This window comes from Drosophila ananassae, chromosome 2L, assembly GCF_017639315.1.
Source record: "Drosophila ananassae strain 14024-0371.13 chromosome 2L, ASM1763931v2, whole genome shotgun sequence".
NCBI classification, from domain to species: domain Eukaryota; kingdom Metazoa; phylum Arthropoda; class Insecta; order Diptera; family Drosophilidae; genus Drosophila; species Drosophila ananassae.
Window position 1 is genome coordinate 2391183 of NC_057927.1, and position 20303 is coordinate 2411485.

General features: G+C 38.9%; 2 protein-coding genes across 4 annotated transcripts in view; one reads left to right on the forward strand and one right to left on the reverse strand.

Annotated features, from left to right (window-relative positions):
* LOC6500128 (heparan-sulfate 6-O-sulfotransferase 1) overlaps nt 1–20303 on the reverse strand; it is a 74967-nt gene that overhangs the window by 32673 nt on the left and 21991 nt on the right. The window lies entirely within an intron of this gene.
* LOC6500414 (ATP-binding cassette sub-family A member 7) lies at nt 8815–15853 on the forward strand. Of its 3 annotated transcripts, XM_001953133.4 has the most exons (11): nt 8817–9062; nt 9127–9589; nt 9750–11490; nt 11584–13089; nt 13144–13341; nt 13404–13674; nt 13734–14348; nt 14406–14468; nt 14528–14928; nt 14990–15026; nt 15221–15853. In XM_001953133.4, exons 1-9 carry the CDS (start codon nt 8863–8865, stop codon nt 14784–14786), a joined length of 5316 nt encoding a protein of 1771 aa, XP_001953168.2. In that variant the 5' UTR covers nt 8817–8862; the 3' UTR covers nt 14787–14928; nt 14990–15026; nt 15221–15853. The 3 variants fall into 3 exon arrangements, with proteins under 3 accessions (XP_014766549.1, XP_001953168.2, XP_032305608.1); XM_032449717.2 differs by lacking the exon at nt 9127–9589 and having other exon boundaries at nt 8819–9062; XM_014911063.3 differs by lacking the exons at nt 13734–14348; nt 14406–14468; nt 14528–14928; nt 14990–15026; nt 15221–15853 and having other exon boundaries at nt 8815–9062; nt 13144–13345; nt 13404–13655.

Here is a 20303-nt window from a genome sequence, read left to right on the forward strand (position 1 = left end):
AGCTACTATCTAACTTGGATACCGTATCAATTCTGTATAAATACTTCTATAAAAAACTGAACGCCATTTTGGCTTTAAGGGGACATTCAATATGCTTTGGTGGCAGCTTGAGCCCAGGGGAATACTATAAAATTTGCCTGATAATCCAATAAAGTCAACGAGAGGCATGGAGTGCCACTCGACAAACGACTTCATTGATACGCACAGCCGCAGACGCACACACACCCATACACATAGTTTCTAACGCACAACTACACTCACAGCCAAACAGGGACATCAGGACATAGAAGCACTTATGACAAAACCAGATGGAAGTTAAACCGCATTTATAAGTCGGGCAGGCCAGCACACATAGTGCAATGTCTGACTGCCGGAACTGAAGGAGTCTCTCAGTGTCTGTCCTGTTGACATTAGATTGTGTTTAAAGTGGTTACGCACACATGAACATTAGGGTGAACTGAGAAACTACGAATTCCAAAATCAAAATTTGATTAGGAATAATTGGGGATATTCACAAAGTAACATAAATAAGTATTCTAATTATTATAACAAATAACAATGGATATTAATAATTTAATTATATTTCTTGAAAGAAAAATAATTATAAATCAGAAAAATTACTCATACGACATGTTGTCGGCTTATTCCATAAATATTGCTCATACGACATGTTGCATTCTAACAAATATAATTTTAAAAGCATTCAAAGGAACCTGGATATGATTCGGCCAGAAAATAGGCTCACCCTTAGGAATACGCATATATATTCATTTAAAGCCTTGAGTATTGTGAACTTACATATTTATGCAATGGCGGGTTCACATGCCACATTGTCGCATACTTTGTGGCAGGCGTGTGAGTGTGTTCCTGTGTTTGTGTTTGACAATCGTTTGCTTATGTTCTTTAGTGGGTTATGTGGAGGGTAAAAAAGTGCCGGGGCCGCCGGATGTCTAAATGACATTTACTCAATTTGCGCGCAATTGATTTTTCCTTTTAGCCTTGACTAAGCAAAGCAGGGAAAAATGAAATAAAAGTAAATACGTGACTTTCAGGGATATGAAAAATATAAAATGAGCAGCGGCAGCAAATAGGAGAAATAAAAAAGGGCAAAGTAAAACCACTTCGACATTGAACCCCATTCAAGGAGCAGCCGATTCGATTTCTTTCTTTTATTAACTTCTTTGGCCTCTCGATGGTCCTATACGTGAGTGATTGACGGAGGAACGAGATCCTAAGAGTGGAGCAAAAAAGGGTGGGACTTTGGCCGATTGTAGTCGATATAATCGCACATTATTGACACATTATTCGAGTGATACTTGGGCCGCACTTGACTGCCAAGGAAACTCTTCACCCTCCAGCTCTCTTACTTATTTTTACTCCACTGGATGCTCTATTATATGTATGTTCTTTTTTATTGCACTTTGTACATAATTCGATATTTTAATTCAATATTTAATTTGATTTATGGTTAATGCTGGTTCCGACATATGTTTTAATAGCAATGACCGTCAATTATAATTATGCAGATTTTTGTAATAATACGGAAAAATTGCTTTAATTTCCTAGAAAAAAAGGTATACATGACAATTGCCAGGTTTGAATTCATTGCAAAGGTTAAACTATCACATTGATTGAATTAAAATGCAGGTGATGGCCACAGGGTAGCTTTAAAACGAATCCTTTGACACTGATAGTCCAATTTTTACCTTTGCCATTAATTAAATGAATCCAGTTTACAAAAGTGTGACACGACAATTAATGGGACATAAATCAATTGAATCGTGTTAATTATTGTGTCTTGTTTTTAATTTGAATAAATGACATAAAACTTTATTTCTTGAAAAAATCGCATGTATTTTTAATTGAAATGAACACAGTGATTGGGAGAGGGAACGGAAGAACAACTAATGTCGGAGAGAAAACGGAAAAATGCCATAATTGAATTTTTATCTCCTGCAGCAATACAAGCTGCAAAAAAGGCAAAAATACGAATCAATGAACAAGAAAAACGAAAGCAGCACACATGAAGCTCCTCTCGGGTGTAGGTAGGGCTACCAATGTGTGTATATCAGTCGAAAAGTATGCTGCATAACTTCTGAAACTTGTTCACTGGGCTGGGGGCATGCAGATACAGTTACTGGTGCTACGTGACCCACTTGGCAAGTACTGCAGATCAGATACGAAATGGATATTGGGACTCCGCTACCGCTTCACCCCATAGCCCTATGGCGACTATTTATGCATGCAAAATACCAATAATGTATAAATGTTTCAAGCACTTGGCATTGCATGCGTAAATAATTGACAAAGGACGAAAGGAAAGTGCGGATGCATTGGCCTAGTCAAGACCTTATCCCTTTAAGAATTTCTTAAATAATGATTTTTAGTATAAACTATAAAAGTACTTAATAGTCAGCTAATCGTTTAAATGTAAAATATTCGGGTCAAAAAATGGCTGGCATACCAAAGACTTTAACAATATAATGGTCAGAACATATGTACATAAATTCGAAATTGTGTAAAATATTCAAAGCTCGCTCACTCAATTAAGTGAGCCGGAAAATAATGAAGTTAAACCAAAAGGATGGCCTAAAATGTGCAACGGAGCTCTCAATAACTTGACATAATTATATTGCCTTTAATCTCAGCTGCTGCCTCGACTTCACTTCAGGGCCCTTACAATGTGCATTGAAAATATGAATATTTAAAATTTTATTGCCAGTGCATCTAATTGCTTTTAGTTTTAATTGCTGTAAGGACTCGGCTAGGAGAATGTGTCTGTGTGCCGAGTGTGAAAGGCTTTGAAAAGAGTGCTCTGTGAGGGAGATTTTAAGGAGATCCTTTTAATGGAATAATGCGCTTAGGGGCAGAAACTGATTTTAATTGGGGAATCTTTTATACTCCTGGCTGGCTTTAAATTAACAAGTAATTGAAGTTTTAGTTGGATGACATCGTTAAAAACTTGGGTCATGTATGAGCTTCAATGTTTAAAACCCTAATTTCTTCGCGAACTTAGTCCTTTCGCGTTTCTTGAATTGTTTTCGCCATTTAAAATTCCCATCCACTTGTCACTTGGCTCTCCATTATCGCATTGTCTTCATCCCCTGCCGAGATCAAATGCCTTACGAACCCATTTCAGCAGCAAATCCCCAACTTATTTGTTATATTAAAACCTTTTTCAGAGTTTCGCTGCTCCGGGTGTCTCTGCATAAATCAAGCCAAACATTAAATTATGCACACCAAACGGCAGACAAATCCTCCGCCCAGTCGCAGGAGTCGCAGGACAAAGGAAAAGAAAGCCAGCGCTGAACGCGAATGAGAAATATGAAATCCGCTACAATTATGTGTTTAATGCATAAATCAAAAACTCATTTAAAATGAAATCATGGCTTTCAGCAAATCGCAACAAAAAGTCACAACAGCCTCAGAAAGCAATTATATGGCACGGAGACGGGGAGATTGTATGGAAAATTTAAAAAGCCAAGTCCCAACAACGTGTGTATAAGATGTTTGTGAAAGGAAATAAATTGAATGCCCGGAGAGTTTCAAGGGGAGCAGCTATTAAAAGTAATGTACCAAATATACACACATGCACATGTCATAAATTAAGGGAGGAACATGCACGCAGGCAAATTATAACCAGTGATGACACAAAAAATGATTCCTTATGCTTTTTATTTAAATTTTAAAATGAAAAATAAATTAATTTCTTTAAATCAATAAGTATTTGGCTGCTTATAGTTTTATTTTCAATATTTAATATTTAAAAGTGGCTAGAAACTAAGACTTTTTATGTATAGAAACATTTCTGTTATTCATTTTTTAAAATTATTTAAATTGTTTTTTATACTTTTACTTTAAAAACAATTCTTTTTTAAAAATTGCCATCACTGATTACAGGACACGTTCCTGTCACAAGACGAGCTTGACTCTGTCAGCATGTCAACTGTCAGCCGCCTCTGTGGCTCCTTCCACTCACACGTGAATGTCAGACACTTCAATGGCGCCTCCGCCAGTTGCAATTGCAGTCGCCACTGCTGTTGCTGTTGCACTTGCAGGAGTTGCAGGAAGTGAATGGAGCTCTCGACAAGACAGGCAACTTCAGCCGAGCCTGGGAGTTCAGCCTGCCTGGGCTGACGACATGGGAGATGAGCAATAGGCGCAACTAAGTAGAAAGGGTTCTGTTCTGTCAAACTGTCCATCGCCTCTCCAACGTCAGCCAACAATACGCTCACAAGGAGTTACACTTCAAAGGATATAATTATACCTATAATAGCACTTGTAATAATTGTACATAATTCTACCCCTTTTTAAGCTCTAATAGATGGTTTAGTATAACTACATTTTATTCAACAGTTTCTGCAGACAGCTTAAGTAAAACTTTTCTTTTTTGAACCTTTCTTGGTTCAGTGTATCTATCTTGGCTTTTGAGGGGTCGCCGACTCTGTTGCGACTATCTTTAGATAATACTTTTGTTCGGCACATGTCAAAGGAACGTGCTGGGCAAACAATTGAATCACTAGAGGGTGCAAAGAAGTGGGCCGGGCCAAGTTAAGGGCCTCCTTTGGCCTCTTTTCCGTTTTGGCTTATGTGCCCTCTTTAGTGGGTGTGACAAGTAGTTGGCTTCATTTCAAAAAGGCATTCGGCCAAATGGCCCTACCACCGCAAAAAGTTGAGGAATTTCAAGTGGAGCCAGTCAAGAGGTCCACCCGCAAAAATTTATTGACAACAATTTGACGTTAAACAAGTCAAAGGCAGGTCACACAATACCCCACTCACAATTTCAATGAAATTCAATTGTTTTATACATATATCAGTATCAGAGGTCGATATAAAAAAAGATTTTTTAAATTCCCATGAGTTTAGATCAACGCTAAAGCACTCTAATCGCATATGTATCATAAATACACACAATGATGCAGCACATACAATTCCAGTATAGTTATATTTGTTTACCGACGAGTGCACAATATCTATTCTAAGCCAATATTGCGCCATTCAACAATGTTATTTCAATTCAAATACCCAACAAGAAATAATGCAATTTCTGAATGACTCCCACGTGGCTTTCTCTGTTTATTCATTGTGCTGCGAAACTTTTAAACACATTTCCATTATGGGATTTTTTTCCCCATCTCTTATATGTCTTGCCATGAGACTTTGCAAAGTGGTTTATATTGATAACTTTGTCATGCAATTTACTCCTCCCTCCTGGCGAGGGTCCTTGCTAGTAAAATGAAATGAAAAAAGAAACTCTTTTATACCCAGAATTTTGCCAGATAATCGCTGGCAATAATTCATAACCATAAAATATCAATTTTTCGTCTACAGTTTTTGGCTTGCCTTGCGCGTTATCGTTGCAGCATAAATTTAAATCTTTAACGGCCGGAAGCGAGGGGAGCCAAAGGATTTTAGCCCAGCAGTGACATCATCTCCGCCATTTTCAGAACAGAACAGAGCAGAGCAGAGCCAGCATGCTGGCAGACAGGAAAAGTGTATCGAGGACAAGTGACAGTTATAACGGCAGCAGTTACAGCAGAAACAACGAGCACTTCAGTACATCAGCAGGCAGCCAGTCAGCTATTACACATTTGTGTGCCGAACCCCACCATCTGCAAACAGGAAGCATATGCCCCCAATAAAAATGTATGCCTGATTGAAGTTTGGCGAGATTCTGATTTTTTCGCCCACTTTTCTGCCTTAAATAAAGGGTTGATATTCGGCGTTGAATAATTCATAAAGTCAAACCAACTTTAAGTTTGGCAACTTCGAAAGGGGAAAATATTGCATAAAAAATTTTTATGTTTAAGCCAAAAGAATGCTTAGAATATGCATCGAGTCAGGCGATATTTAATCATTATCTGAGAACACAGCATGGCAGCGTATCAGTAGCATTCCGAAGGACACAAGCCATGACAGTTACAAAACATTTTACAAGCAATTCAACACAAACAACCCGGAGACAAGCACCAGAATCGCACTGATGATGCTCAAAGTAGTAACCCGAGGAGCACCAGGAGGAGGAGTGGATGGCTGAGGAGCTGATGGCTGGTGAAAACACCAGCAGAGTCAACGATAAAGTTGTCATAGTGTGAAGCAAACAATTCATCAGCGTCAATGTGATAAATTGTACTTCCACCGCACCGAAATTGCTTGAAATTTTTATTCCAAACACAAGCCGGGGGGTAGGAGAGACTGAAACTGAAAAAGGGGGGATAGACATCGAAAAGCGGAACAAGATAAATTAGCTCCTTCAATTGAAATATAAACATCAACATTATGCATCCGAGATAAAGAAAGACTGCTAGTTCAAAGCCTAAAAAATACATGCCATTAAATATAAATGCAATACAAATATAAAAAAAATAAATCGCAATATTTCTTCTACAAATTTTTAAACTTATTTCAATGTAAAATTTTGTAATTCTTTCATCCAAAACAACGCAAAAGTCAATGACATTTCTACAAGTCAACTAATTAACTTTAGTTTCTACAAATAAGTCTGAGAGCTCTGGGGCATGCCTGAAATCGCGTTTTCTGTGGCGTGTCCTAACTAACTAGCTAACTGGCTAAATGTCTAGGTGAATGGCTCCTGGTTATGCAAACATCACACACACCAGGGCAGACTGTTTGATTGACTGACTGAGTGACCGACCGAAAGACTGGCATTTGGCCACCACACAGAGTCCTGTCGACTAAAAGGGAACAGCGGGCTTAATCCGCCACCTTGAAGCAGAAACCACAATGCGCCTACTCTGGCTTTGACTGACAGCTGTTGACTGTTGGGTTAGAAGTCCATTCTGCTGTTAACGACGCCTTTTGACGTCTCGAATTAAAATGCCAGAGGGTCTGGCCAAGCTGTGAAAATTAACGTCAGTCAGCCAAATCGTCTGGAGCCTCATATATTTAATTATTTATGCTGCCACCCATCATTTCAATAAACTCTCTCGTGGCTGACAAGATCAGAAGACGACATCGAATTTAAATGCAAATACAAAATTATTTGATGCAATAGAAAAACGCAAATGAAGCTATTAAAATGCAAATTACGTTTTAGCCGACAAAGGGCTGCATAAATTTTTAGCACTTCCGGCTCCACAAAAAATATTGAATTATTGGATCTTTGGAATTTAACTTATTTTCTAATAAAAATTACATTTGAATGTATCGGCTAGGAGGTAACTTCTTTCTTTTCCGCTCATTACTTCGGACCGATAATAGAATAAATGGAATTTATGTGGCGGAATACCTTAATGGATTTCTTGACCGATTATCCTGCATCAAAATCTGAGAACAAAATATTTTTTATTTTTTTTGTCACATTTACTGGAGGATCCCCTTCAAAAATGCATGGAAGGACAATATAGCTCCCCGCGATGGCTGTATCTTTTCCAATTTTCATCCGATTCTCGAGCGGAATACCTCAATCGATTTATTGGCCGATTCCGCATCATCCTACATCAAAATCTAAGAACAAAATATTTTTTAGATTTTTTGTCACATTTACTGGAGGATCCCCTTCAAAAATGCATGGAAGGACAATATAGTTCCCCGCGATGGCAGTATCTTTTCCAATTTTCATCCCATTCTTGAGGGGAATACCTCAATCGATTTATTGACCGATTCCGCATCATCCTACATCAAAATCTAAAAAAAAAAATATTTTTGAGATTTTTTGTCACATTTACATTACTTGATTTTTAAACTTTCTGAGTAGAGTCCCTTTTAGTTTGAGGTTTCTTCGTTTTTGTTATATCACATTTCATTTAGTTTAGACACATCGATCCATTTTATTTTCAACCTTTTATTTTTGTATATACATTTTTTTTATGATCTTTTAGAATCAACCAAACAATTAACCTATTTTGCTTATATTTACTATTAATTTTCTATAATAAAGTTGGATTTTTATGGACTCTCATTAATGCCGTCTGGGCACGATACCCTTGTCACTTAGTTGATACAATTATCTTTTATTTATTTTGTTTTCCGAAACTCTTAAGCTCAATACGCTGATTTAAATTTAAAAATTTGGTTTATTTTTTTCAATTTGTGAATATGTCTGTCTTGGGGTTTCTTTTTCGCCTTTTTCTTTTCCCTTATATCTTTTTCTTTCCGATTTTCTTATATCTATTATTCTTAGAGTCGTTAGCGAATCTGTTAACTTACAGCGTTGTTTCGGTTAAACGAGAAATAATTGAAGGCTCACCAGAGGCCCAAGTTCACAAAAAGAGATTCCCTCGACGGGGAGTCTCGGGGAAATTTATTTATGCATTCATGGGCAGACAAGTGAGTGGAGGCCACTGGACGTTATGTTGGGAGTAGAATCATGGTTCCAGAATGGCAATAAAAATAAAACTATGCGTTAATTGCAATTCCCAATTGACCACAAAATGTACACAAGCCGCAAAATTCCCAACATAAACTCGGCATTGGGGACTTTGACAAATGAGGCCATGTATATCTGTGGGTTTCTGTGAGATTCGGGATGGTGGTGTTTCGGAGTGTAGACCATGGCATAAAGTAGCTAATTACCGTTAGTTATGTTTCCACCCACAAAGTGTACGACCATTTATGTGCCTCCCATGGCTGCGATGAACTAGAGTGTGTGCCTGTGGTTAAAACCCCATCAAATTCGGTAGTTTTTATCCCATTGGCACAAAAGGGATACAAGTTATTCAGTTTCGAATTGCAGACAAAAAAATATCGCATATCTGTACAAGCGACCAAACAGATTTCGATTGTTATGTTTATAAATGGGGCCAAGATATATCAGTCAGTTAGAAGAAATTTTTAATTCAAAACACACACACAAATTTTAAAATCAATCCTTAAATAAGCGTTTCCCATTGGACGCCCATCATGGGCAGTTGCCGGAATTTTAGATTATTACTATGGAAGGACTTTCATGTTGTCCTTGCAAATCCAACCGAATTTATATTGGTAATTTTATCTAGTTTTTTTATACCCCTTCTACTCTGGATCGTAATGGGAATTATTAGATATGATTTGAAAATAAAAGAAGCCGAAATTTTTCCACCGAAGAGTGTTCACACGAACCTGTAAGTAAATTTTTACATATTTTTTTGTTGAAATTTTTGTCACAATGACATTTGATGACATTAGATACGACGAATTGTATTTTTCACCTTATAATAATCTAATCGAGGGGTTCTTTCATGAATTTGCTAATGAAACGGAATTTAAAAAAACAGTCGGTTTTATTGATTTTGCCAAACTAGAAGATGGCTTGACCGAAAATGCCAGAGCACTCGGATTAGCATTTCCCGATGAATGGTTTTCCTATGAAAAGTTTCCAGATCATTTAAAACTTACTATATACATGCCGGCATATAAAAATCAAAAAAATTTTAGTTATTTTGAATCGGGATTTTTATTCATATCCAAAAAATTGATCATCTCATTTGCCCAACGTCTAAAAAACCAAGCAAATACTTATCTGCCGAAGGTCCAAATGGTTCAATTTCCGTATCCGCGGCATAAAGAAAATAAATATGCTGAGATGGCTTGCACCATGCCCATTATTATTTTAGCATCATTTTTTCTTCCCACCGTAACAATTGCCAAGGTACCTGAATTTAATTTTTTTTTTATTAAACCCTCAAAATAGCCAAAAGTGTCTTTTAAAGTATACTTCAAAAACAGTTTACTTTCAGATGCCTTTTTGGCTTGTTCTAATTTTCAGTAACAAGTGATAATCGATTTTTTTTGTTTTTTGTTCTTTCAAGCATATTATTGCCGAAAAGGAAAATAATGAAAAATCACTTTTAACTGCAATGGGAGTTACCCAATGTCTACTATGGATGGCCTGGTACACGAAAGCAATGATACTTTTTCTACTATGCCTGTTATTTTTTTTTATATTTATTTGTCTCAGCGAAGTCTTTGTGTTTAGCAACTACTTGCTTCTTATACTGATATTTATAGTATACATCCATTCATGCATAACGTTTGCATTTCTCATAAGCGCATTCTGCACAAAGACCTATTGGGGGATCCTCGCCACGTCAGTACTTTTCGTGATCACTGTAGTGCCCTACGCATTGTTACCGCCCGTCTCTTTCGAGCTTATGCCCCAAATATTTTGCTGCTTCTGCCTGAACTCGGCCATGTTTTATATGTTTAACGTCATCTGCGCATTGGAACAAATATCGATTGGAGTTGATTGGAGGACGTTCATATCCACGATAGTGCCAGAGGACATAAGTATCCTTGGTGTCCTCGCTATAATGCTTGTAATGAGTCTGATATGTGTATTTCTCTGCCTCTATGTGGAGCAAGTAATGCCCGGCAGCCAATCCTCGATATTTTCTTGTCGCTGCTGTAAGAAGTCACTTTTTTCCACTCATCAGTACCATCCTCTATCAGTTTTATCCTACGACACGGCCAGAAAATTTGTGGATTGTTGCCTAAGTCCAATGTACTATTGTGTTCAAAGACCTGAAGATGCGGACGCTGAGGATCGCATCGTAGGCGGGCAAACCCATAAGGACGACGAACCCACTGTTCACATGGATCGTGTTTCAAAAGAATTTCGCAAGAAAACGGCAGTTGCAAAATTGTCAATAAAAATGTACAAGGATGAGTGTCTAGCCATTCTGGGTCCCAGTGGTTCGGGCAAAACCACAGCGCTGCACATGATGGGAGGAATCTTGAGACCCACTTCGGGAATAATCAAAATCAATGGCTTTGATATCGAAAGGAACCCAGAAAAGGCCAAAATTGGAGTCGGATTTTGTCCACAGCAGAATGTGCTCTTCAGAGGACTCACAGTTAATCAACAAATTAACTTCTTCAGTCTCCTAAAGGGGAAAAAAACCTCAGCTGCGAATAGAGAAACATCAAACTATATTGATAAACTAAACCTAAAGGAATATGAAAATAAAAATGTCTCCAAACTGTCAAAAGGAAACCAGCGACGTGTGTCCTTGGCCTGTTCCTTGTGTGGTGGTGCCAGTGTAGTCTTGTGTGACGAACCATCATCGGGTCTGGATCCGAGTGGAAAACAGCAGCTCATGGAGCTACTCCAAAGTGAGAAGAGCGGTCGAACCATTGTGTTAGCCACCCAGGATGTGGAGGAGGGGCAAATGCTTGGCGATCGTATCATCATACTGGCCGATGGGCAAATCTGCAGCCAAGGTACAATGGAAAACATTAAACAGAATAATCATGAATCCTACAAGCTCTCCTGCCAAATGGGACCGAACTGTGACCAACGGAAGGTAACAGAGCTGGTGAAACGCGTCGCCCCATCTGCTAGAGTTTCTGTCCAAGGATCCTCCATAAGCTACATTATACGCGGCTCCTTTGCGGAGAAGTTCGTGGATATGCTCCATCAACTAGAGGATCGCAAAAGGAATCTCGATGTCATAAGCTATAGTTGGCGGGATGCCACATTGGAAGATGTCTTCAAAACTGCAGCTACTCCGTGGAAGAAACGGGCTAGAGCAGGTGGAAATATTCCAAAAAGTAAGTGCTTTTTGTTTAATTTAGATTTTTTTTAAATATTAAAATAATCCAACAAATTATTAATCAACTATAAATCAATTATTTTTCACCCAGGATCAACAGAGGACTTGGCGACCCAAACAGACGGACCGGATCGTCCAACTAGAAGAGCTCAAAGGGCCCAAAGAGCTGCAGAGGCAGAGGCAGCGGCTGCTTTAGCGGCTGCAGCAGCGGAAAGATCCGCTAGAGAAAATGCGGAAAGAGAAGCTAGAGATGCCGAGAATAGAGACCGTGAGGCCAGGGAAAGGCAAGCTAGAGAAAGGGAAGCTAAAGAAAGGGATGACAGAGAAAGGGATGACAGAGAAAGGGACAAAGACAATGCGGCCAGAGAAAAAAGAGATAGAGAAACATTCATGGAAAAAAAGCCACTTCGACCATTGGACCCAGAGACAGATCATGAGGCCGAATCTGACACATCGGAGCGCGAATGGAGAACGGACCCTGAGGGCGGTAGAAGGAATCGAACATGCTGCAAATTTTGCGAGGCCATGTTGATGAAGAAGGCTCTCTACATTTGGAACCATAAATACATGTTCCTGCTAATCTTGATCATACCAATAATATGGTTCATAGTTGCAATTTATTTATTGCCATTGACAGAAAAGGTAAAAAATCGAATTAGCTCGGATTTGGCTGATTATATTGATTTAAACCTGCCAAGCTTCTCAGATGACACCGTTGTGTTACTTGAAGATCCTGAAGGTTACGAGGCAGAGGCACTTGCCTATGAGAAGTTAGTCACTCTGCCCGCCGTAATTGAACAATGTAAAGAACCAATTGTGCACTATTTAGTCGGTGACTCACCCCTTTTAATGGAAAAACTTAAACTTCAATATGTATGTGGGGCTACTTTTGACAAAGATGTCGACATTATCGCCTGGTATAATGATGTGGCCTTTGAACACTCGTCCCCGCTTGCCTTGGTTTTGGTATACAAAGCCATTCTTAAAATAGAAATCGGGAAATCCTTCGATATTACCCTCACCCGAGGAATAATGAAAAAACAGGCAATGAAGACAAAGGCTGTAAGTTATCGAGATCTCGATCGAAGCCTCAGTCAAACCAGGAACTTGCGAGATGTCTTAGATAAATTCAGGTATTTCAAAAAAGACGATGAAGTCAATTCTAAGGAACCAGATTATCCAGCTATAAAAGAACCCAACCAGTTTGCACAAAGAGAAATTTTGGGGGACCATAAACTGAATGGAAAACGATTAACATTAACTATTGGAATCTGGTCCTATATATCTTTGGTTCTTAGCATTTTTATACTTTTCGTAGTGGAAGAACGAGTGAAAAAATTACAATTACAACAGGAAATTCAAGGCTTGGGAAAATTCAATTTTTGGTGCACACACTTTTTATGGGATTTCGTAATATTCTGCATTTGTGTGATTATTTTATCTTTGGCCCTAGAAACTTATACAAATTTTATTCAAATTCTTGTTGTCCTCATAATGATTGGATTTGCCTGCCTACCATTCACCTACGTATTGAGTTTAATATTCAGTTCGCCAGAAGCAGCATTGGTTGGTGCCTTCTTTATCCATTTGTTTACAGGTTAAGTTCACAATTGCTCTCATTTAATATTCGTAATAACCCTTTTTCCAATAGGGGCCATTCTTTTCGCATTTGTATACGTAGTTACGGCTCTTATCGATAATAACATGTACTTTATAATTTTCCCCACGATAATTGGTTGCTTCGGTATATTTAAGTGTATTTATGGATACAAGTATTGCGAAATCAATCCGGCGATTGACTCACTTAATTGCGATTTTGGGAGAATTCATCCAAACTGTGGATGCGATGGTAGGTGCGATATTTCCAACTAAATAATGAATGATTCAATGATTTATTCTCCTTGTACATAGATTTAGTATTGTGGCCAGAGATTTGGTGGCTATTGGGTCACGGCATATTTTGGTTTATCTTACTGTGGATTCTAGAAAAAGGATATTTTTGTCGGGCTTTTGCAAACCGAAAGAATAGTAAAAGGCGTCAAGGTAGTTCAGTAACATTCAGACAAAAGGCCGACGAAAACCCGGATGTAATTCGCAAATATCCTTTAGTTTTGGATAAAGTGACAAAGAAATATCACCGCGGCCCCACGGCAGTAAAAGATGTGTCCCTTCAACTTGAACAGTAAGTTTAACTCTTCACAATGTTGTCATTTGATTATATCATAGCCTAAACGTATTCAGAGGTGAGTGCTATGGTCTGTTGGGACCCAATGGAGCTGGAAAGACCACTACTTTAAAGATGATTGCGGGTGAAATCAAAATCTCTTCTGGCAAAATTTATATCAAAGGCAAGAATGGCCAAGCTGCGAGTGCCAAGCAGAATGTCGCCTACTGCTCCCAGTCCGGTCCACTTCACGATTTCTACAGTGGGAAACAGGCACTCAAGATGGCCCTACTGCTACGAGGCGATTCACGCAAAAATCTCGATAAAAAATGCGAAAAACTGGCAAAAGATTTTCATATCCAGTCGTCATTGCCGAAGAAAACCAAAAACTGCACCGACGCTACAAAACGAAAAATAAGCTTAGCCGCGGAATCCAGTGGCCCATCCATAGTTTGCCTAGATGAGCCCACCTCTGGCATCGATTCATACGCGAGTCAGTCCCTGTGGAAAAACCTGAAGAGCAGGACTGTACTTATAGCAAGCCAAAATATGGACGAAGTAACTTCAAACTGTTCCAGGGTCGGTATTATGGACTCTGGCGGAATGAAACACCCGGAAGAGTTGCAAAGCATGCAGGCACAGAATTCTCACGTTTTGGTGCTTAAGCTTAAGGTTCAGGGAAGGCCCCAAGAGTGAGTATTTAATATTATAAAATTATAGAAATATTCACAATCTCTTCTCTTATTCAGGCAGCAAGAAACTCTCCGCAGACTTACTTTTGATATGAATTATTTTTCAAATGCAACTTTAAGGTAAGAAACTTATTTTTACAATAATAATGCATAGTATTATGACCTATATATATTTATAGAAAACGGGTAGGTTGCTGCTTGGTTTACAATTTTTTTCAAGGGCAAATGGATAAGATCGTCAGTTTTGTCGAATCAAAAAGAACTATTTGGAAACTGGAAAGCTATTCGGTCAGTCCGGCCTCACTGGATGAGGTGTTCATCAAACTAGATAATGAAAAAAAAGAAGCCGCAAGATTGTCCTCTTCAAGTGAAGAGTCAGACTATGACTCCAAAGGAAAGGCTCGTAGGAAGAAAAAAGATGACCAGCCTAAGGGCTAAACATAATGAAATTTTACAGTAATCAACCATGTATATGCTTTATATGTATTTATTTTTATAAATTTCCGATTAACCATAAAAAACTAATAGCGCCGGAATGAGTATAAATCATCCAAATGTCAAACTGAGTAAATCTCTTCAGGTGTGTGCGAATAATTCCTTATTTATCCAAGTGTTCCTAATTTAATTTTCCTATCACACAGGATGCAGCTGTTGCCTTGGCACAACCATAAAAGACAGGTATGAAAGATTAATTACTCATACGCCACGTTGGTCTATTTAATTTTATAATGACATTCGACTTGTATAACCACTGTCTACCGCAATGAACAAGCCGACTTAAAAAATGTCCTTAATAAATGTCATCTTCTCAGAGATAAAAAGAAAATTTACTAAATTAAAAGCATTGACTGGTTTTTCACATCTATTTTCAGGCAACAACCTCACAAATTTGGTATTAAAATAACAGCCAAGAACGAAAGCAGCAGGGCGTATTTGTATTCATTAAGGAATTTCATCAACTTTCCCTTCCCTCATCTTTTCTGGTTAAACATCAGCGCTGTGCAGTTTGCTTTCGGGTCTGACTAGCTGCGCTCCGAGGGCCAGGGTTGATTAAAATGTCAAATGCCTTGCATATTTTAAATGCCAGGGCGACATTGAGGCCCAAAAAACGCCGCAGAAAATTTCAAACGAAAATTTAACTGGAAACTGGAAGGAAAGTCAACCAAGGCCCGCACTACGGGGCAATTAAAAAAGCAAGGACATCAGCTACAGGCCAGAAGGTTCAAATATGGTCGTAGGAGACTTCGTAGGAGCAAGTCAGGTGTTTGAACTTAATATTGGAAGTTCAGTTCAATACTAGAAGGAAATTAACAAAATGTGTATTTTTTAAGGAATATATAATTATAAAAATTTTAGGACCGGCTGTGATTATTTCAAAAACTTTTTTTGTATTTTGTTTACCAAAATTTTCTAAATTTTTGTGCCAAAATGATAAAATGTTCTTCCTGTTACCCTGAATTACCTGTAACGAGAAAATATAAAAAAGTTCGATTAGTTTCATCAAAGGCTGTGCTAATATTATTTCAAACTAAACAACAAACTTAAATTAAACTCTATTTGCCCCCAGGACACCGCGTTGAAAAATATCAAGCGGAATGCGAAAGTTTCCCACTTATCCAGCTAGCAATTGCTGAAGCGAAACACAAATTGTTGCTGGCCTGCTGCCCTCTTGGCCCAAACTGTGTTGCCAACCAATGGAGTTGAAGATAAAGCCTGAAAGTCGGCGACAACGATGGCAAAAATACTAATTTTACAAGAAATCGCGGCGGCAGTAGCAGCGGCAAACTCCCAACATCCAAGAAAAAGTAGCACGAGCTCGTTTACAAAACTTTTTCCAGGACAACAAAATGAAAATGGGAAAAACGCAGTCCAAAGGAAAATGGCAACAAAAGCGAAAGCCAAATTAGTCTAGCGCAAAATCAAGGCGCTGACTTTTAGGTTTTGGCCTCCAGTACGGCGTAATGTTGATATATTAACTTGTTACCAACGCTCTGGCCGTGGTGCTTCCTCGATAATGGGTAAGGCGGAGTTTTTGAAGTTAAAAATTAATTGCCGTTAACTAAAGCGAAAAACAAATATCGTTAAGAGAAGAAGTTTAAGAGGTAGTATGCGAAAACTCCTAACTACGAAGCTCATTATTTATTAAATTTGGGGTCGTATAAAATTATGTATAAGAGCGAAAATATATAAAATGTATTATTTTCTGATTCAAAATTTTTAATTTATATAGAATAAGGGTTATCCTGTAAAGCGTTTCTTTAAGTATCCTAATAAGAACTCAACACCACTTGTTCCTTTCTTTTTTATTCCATGCTCTCTTGACAGGAAAAAATCATAAATCACATAAAATATGTGCTTGGCGCTTTGGTTCCCTTGGTCTTTATTTTTTCGCTAATGTTTCTTTTCGTATGTGCGCCGGAAACATGTCAGCATGTTATGGCAGCGGAAGCTGATATACTTCAGGCATGCAGATGGACCAGGAGGTGAGTGGAGGTGCCATGGGCGGTGGTGGTGCCTAGCCTGGTTGCATGTAATGAGGCACTGATTGGTGCATGAGAAATTGCCATAGAGAGCTAACCTGCCGTTCGCAGGTTTATGCTGATTACACTTTTTACCTTTTTTTTTCTTGACATTTTTCAGTGCTTGTGCTCCTTCGGCGGAGGTAAATCAAACAAGTTGACACTTGCCGCGCTCCGGTTCCTAGCACAGGTCCATGCATAACTTTTGCCACTTTGTGTGGCGCTGGCGTCAAGAACTTAACCTGCATCCTGTTGCAACGTGCTGGAAAGTGTCCCCCCAGCACCGTTTGCCGGCGCCCCCTTTCCTCTTAGCCCATTATGCATTGTGACACTGTTTTTTCTGTTTCCAAGTTGCTTGAGAATTTTCGCAACGTTTCTCAAGTGGCAAGCGGAGCGGAGCTGTCTCTGCCACGTCTGCTAGCTGCACTTTGCATAACTTCGTAGCATACTTTTCTGCGTGTTTCGTCCAGAGCTCTCCGATGCGGAGCTCTGCTCCTACTACTCTCGCTGCCATATTATTTATTATAAATGCATAAACATTATGCCTGGCGCTTACTTAATGCTCCCATAACTTAAGAGCCTGAAAACTTTTCAATAATTGTCGCAAGAGAACTTCAAAGCGAAGCTTTCTAAACAGGTGTGTGTTAAATAGGCGTATACTTGATATTATTTTAACGATTGTTGTTCTTCTTTAAGGCTTTAATAATGTATTTTTTAAACTGCTTTTGACATTTTCTATGCAAATCTCTTATATCCTTTTCTGGGTTTTATTCCATTGAAGAAGCTTTGTAGAAACACTCGAATGGATAAAAATTTAATTTCCAAGCAGCTGCTCTTCTGCTTTCCCCACGTTCATCGCCTCTGATCCTGCTCTTATATGACAAGCTACGACAATAAGTCAACATTTTCCCTTACCGGCTATATATATAGATATATACGAGTAGTACTCTTAAGCCCCTCAAAGCTGCTGCAATTACCTTGTTAATGCGCATAAAAATGCTGAAACAAGTGACAGAAGACAGAGTCTTTCCGGGCACAAAAGGGGAAGAGGAAACCTCTATGAAACTTCCCGCCCGCCAACGACAAAACACAACCAGATTAAAAAACAATGCAAAAAAGGCAAAGTTTTCTTTTTCATTTGCCGTAACACACTGCCGTTTTAATCCGCTTTTAATTGCTTGAAATCCAATTGGCGACCTACATAGCAACCTGGTGGCTGCCGCCCGCTCTCCACGGATTCTGCCAATCCCGGCACACCCGTAATCCGTAACCGGCGAAATGGACAAGCAATTAGCCGAGAGAAAAAGCGAAACTAGTTTCTGAAACGGGGCGAGTGTGTGGGTTATATAAAAAGTTTTACCGGAGCAATCCAAGAAGGTGGCAATTCTATACCGCAGAAAGGTGGCCAACAAAAAATGCTAGCCCCAACTAATGGTGATGAAATTTCACTCTCCTAGATGCGTTATTTAAATTGGCTAATTTATTTAAAGAATTTCCCGATTGCCATTCAGGGCGCCTTCAAATGAATTCATTAAATTGCATTGGATGGGAGGTATCTGAAGATGAAGGGTGACAGCCAAAACCTCAATATTATTATAGCCAAAGTTAACAAATTTCTGCCAACGGGAAAACAAATTTTCCACCTCGGTTTTCAGTTTTTTCTTCGCCAGTTGGCATTGTCGAGTCTTCTGCCTGCCTGCACTTGACGTTTTTCACAGTTTTCGCAGGAAGCTCCCTTCCTTTGGATGATTCTCCGGGCCAGTTGGAGAGTGGCCGTAATTGTCTTGAGTTGGCTTTGCTGTCAGTTTCTGTTTCACAGTAAGACTGCTTTCTTGCCAAGACAACGCACTATATTCTAATTGTAATTGCGTTTTGACAGGCTTTCAAAGATGGCGTTCGGAATATCCCCCCCTTGGCTGTCCCATTAAGTCCCCATTTTAATTCCCGTGACATTGACAAAACTCCTCACACCTCAACTGGGAGTACAATTAAGTAAAGTGTGTACTTAAGAAACTTTCTTTATTAAATTTGACCAGCATATTTCATATAAAATAAAATTAAATTACCAGCATATTTCGAATGTCTCACGGGGTGCAGCTAGATATAATTTATCATTTCCCTCCAGCTGGGGGAGAACTAGGATAGTTGGGGGAACTTTGGGGGGCGAGATACGGAGAATGGAGAGCTCATTTCATAACTCAAAAGCCTGGAGAGTCATTTATAAGACTGGAAGGCAAAAAGTTGGACTTTTTTCCTTCGGTGCGGGTGCGGAGGAGAAACTTTGACTTGAACTTGTTATTTAACACTTTTCAGTGGAGGCAAAGTCTCCGCCCACAACTGACAGCTGGGCGTGGTCCGAGTCGTTAAAATGTATATCTATACATATATTGAAATGCACATGTCGAGGAAGACAGGACTGAAGATGGTCGGAGTGGCAGAGGAATACACTTGAGACAGCCTGGAACACTGGCAGGATATTCCGTTTGAAGTGCGAATAGTTTAGCTAAGCATTCGTCTCTCTTCGGATCTTTGTGTTTCTATATATGGGATATGTGGAGGGGGTGGGCTAGTATTCTCAGTTAAGCATTGCAAACACGTACTTAGTAATTAATTGCACTTGTGTCTGAGAGTTAAAGCGAGAAGGATAGCTTCCAAACCACGACTTCTAGACTTTCAGCCTGACATGTGATTATGCACTTTTAGCATGTGCTGGCAAATTGGTGCTATTTTGCATATTCTGTCGGTTGTCATTTGTGCATTTGTTCTCATTAATTAAGTATAGGGTTTAAGTTGTCAACTACTCTGGTTGATCTTTTATGGAATAAAGTACGTGACTATTTTAAGCAGATTAAATGGTCATATTAAGCTTTCTCAGAGTTCTATACCTGATAGCTTATAAAGTATTCACACTTAACTGTTACCTAGACTAAGGTTTTAAAAATACAACCCCACAAAGTAGGCAACTATAAGAGTGACTAAAAACTTTGGCAGTTCAGGAAACTTTGAAGAATACACCGCGCTCAGGTACTTCTCCTTTTCGCATTTCTTCCACTACGGTTCACATGGTCTCTTCTCCTACATCCATAAATTGGCAGAACAAAAAAACACCTCCCTTAGCCGAGCTTAGCAAATTTTGGCTTAAAGCGTTTGCACATGATTTGGCGGGGATTCCGGGAAAAGCAAAAAAAAAAAAAAATATTTCTGAAGGAGTAGTGGGGTGTCCTTTTTGCCGTTTGGCTGCTTTTTTTCCACCATTTTTCAACTTTTCGGTCTTCGGTCGTTGTTTTCTTTTTTATACGCCTTGTTAGATCTGTCAGCTGCACACCTGCGAAGGTGTCACGGGTATGCACGTGGATATATGTTTGTACATTACATGGCTGAGTTTAAACCCTCAAAAAATTGCAAAAACTCTTTAAAGCAAGAAACTTTCGGGTTT

Coding starts and splice junctions, on each gene's coding strand:
- LOC6500414 (XM_001953133.4), top strand. CDS start 8,863: ATGGGCAGTTGCCGGAATTTTAGATTATTACTATGGAAGGACTTTCAT. Junction 11,491..11,583: donor AGGTGGAAATATTCCAAAAA/GTAAGTGCTTTT, acceptor TTTTTCACCCAG/GATCAACAGAGGACTTGGCG. Junction 13,675..13,733: donor GTGTCCCTTCAACTTGAACA/GTAAGTTTAACT, acceptor AAACGTATTCAG/AGGTGAGTGCTATGGTCTGT.